At 60.0% G+C, this 453-nt stretch overlaps 1 protein-coding gene across 1 annotated transcript in view; it reads left to right on the top strand.

Annotated features, from left to right (window-relative positions):
- The window catches only part of LOC109926643 (low-density lipoprotein receptor-related protein 1-like), a 25534-nt gene that overhangs the window by 9956 nt on the left and 15125 nt on the right, over nt 1-453 (top strand). Inside the window, exon 8 of the mRNA XM_048621149.1 lies at nt 191-395. Coding sequence (XP_048477106.1) covers nt 191-395 — 205 coding nt within the window. The remainder of the gene's footprint in view (nt 1-190; nt 396-453) is intronic.

The raw sequence follows: 453 nt of genomic DNA, 5'->3' as shown, positions 1-453 counted from the left end.
GGGTGTAGGGGGCTGGAGGGGTGACGGAGATAGGGAGGGGGTGTAGGTGGCGGGAGGGGGTGTAGGGAGAGCTCTGATGGTCAAGCTGTGGCGGATGGGTCTTCCCCACGCCGTTGTAATCACGGTTTGCGAGGGCATGCGATGTAGTTCTGTTGTGACCCCCCGTGTCCGCCCTCTGTGTCCTGCACAGCCTGATGTTCTGGACGAACTGGAACGAGGAGCACCCCAGCATCATGAGGTCGAGCCTGCGAGGGTCAAACGTGTTCATCATCGTCAGCACCGACATCCGCACACCCAACGGCCTTGCCATTGACCACCCGGCCGAGAAACTTTACTTCTCCGACGCCACGCTCGACAAAATCGAGAGATGCGAGTACGATGGTAGCAACAGGCAGGTCAGTGACCGACAGAGATAGGGAAGGGGTGACGGAGATAGGGAGGGGGTGTAGGGGA

The sequence above is a fragment of the Rhincodon typus genome, unplaced genomic scaffold, assembly GCF_021869965.1.
Source record: "Rhincodon typus isolate 14 unplaced genomic scaffold, sRhiTyp1.1 hic_rhity00000069, whole genome shotgun sequence".
In the NCBI taxonomy this organism is placed as follows: Eukaryota; Metazoa; Chordata; class Chondrichthyes; order Orectolobiformes; family Rhincodontidae; genus Rhincodon; species Rhincodon typus.
Note: the sequence above shows the minus strand (reverse complement) of the source record. Positions and strands in the feature narration are given on the sequence as shown.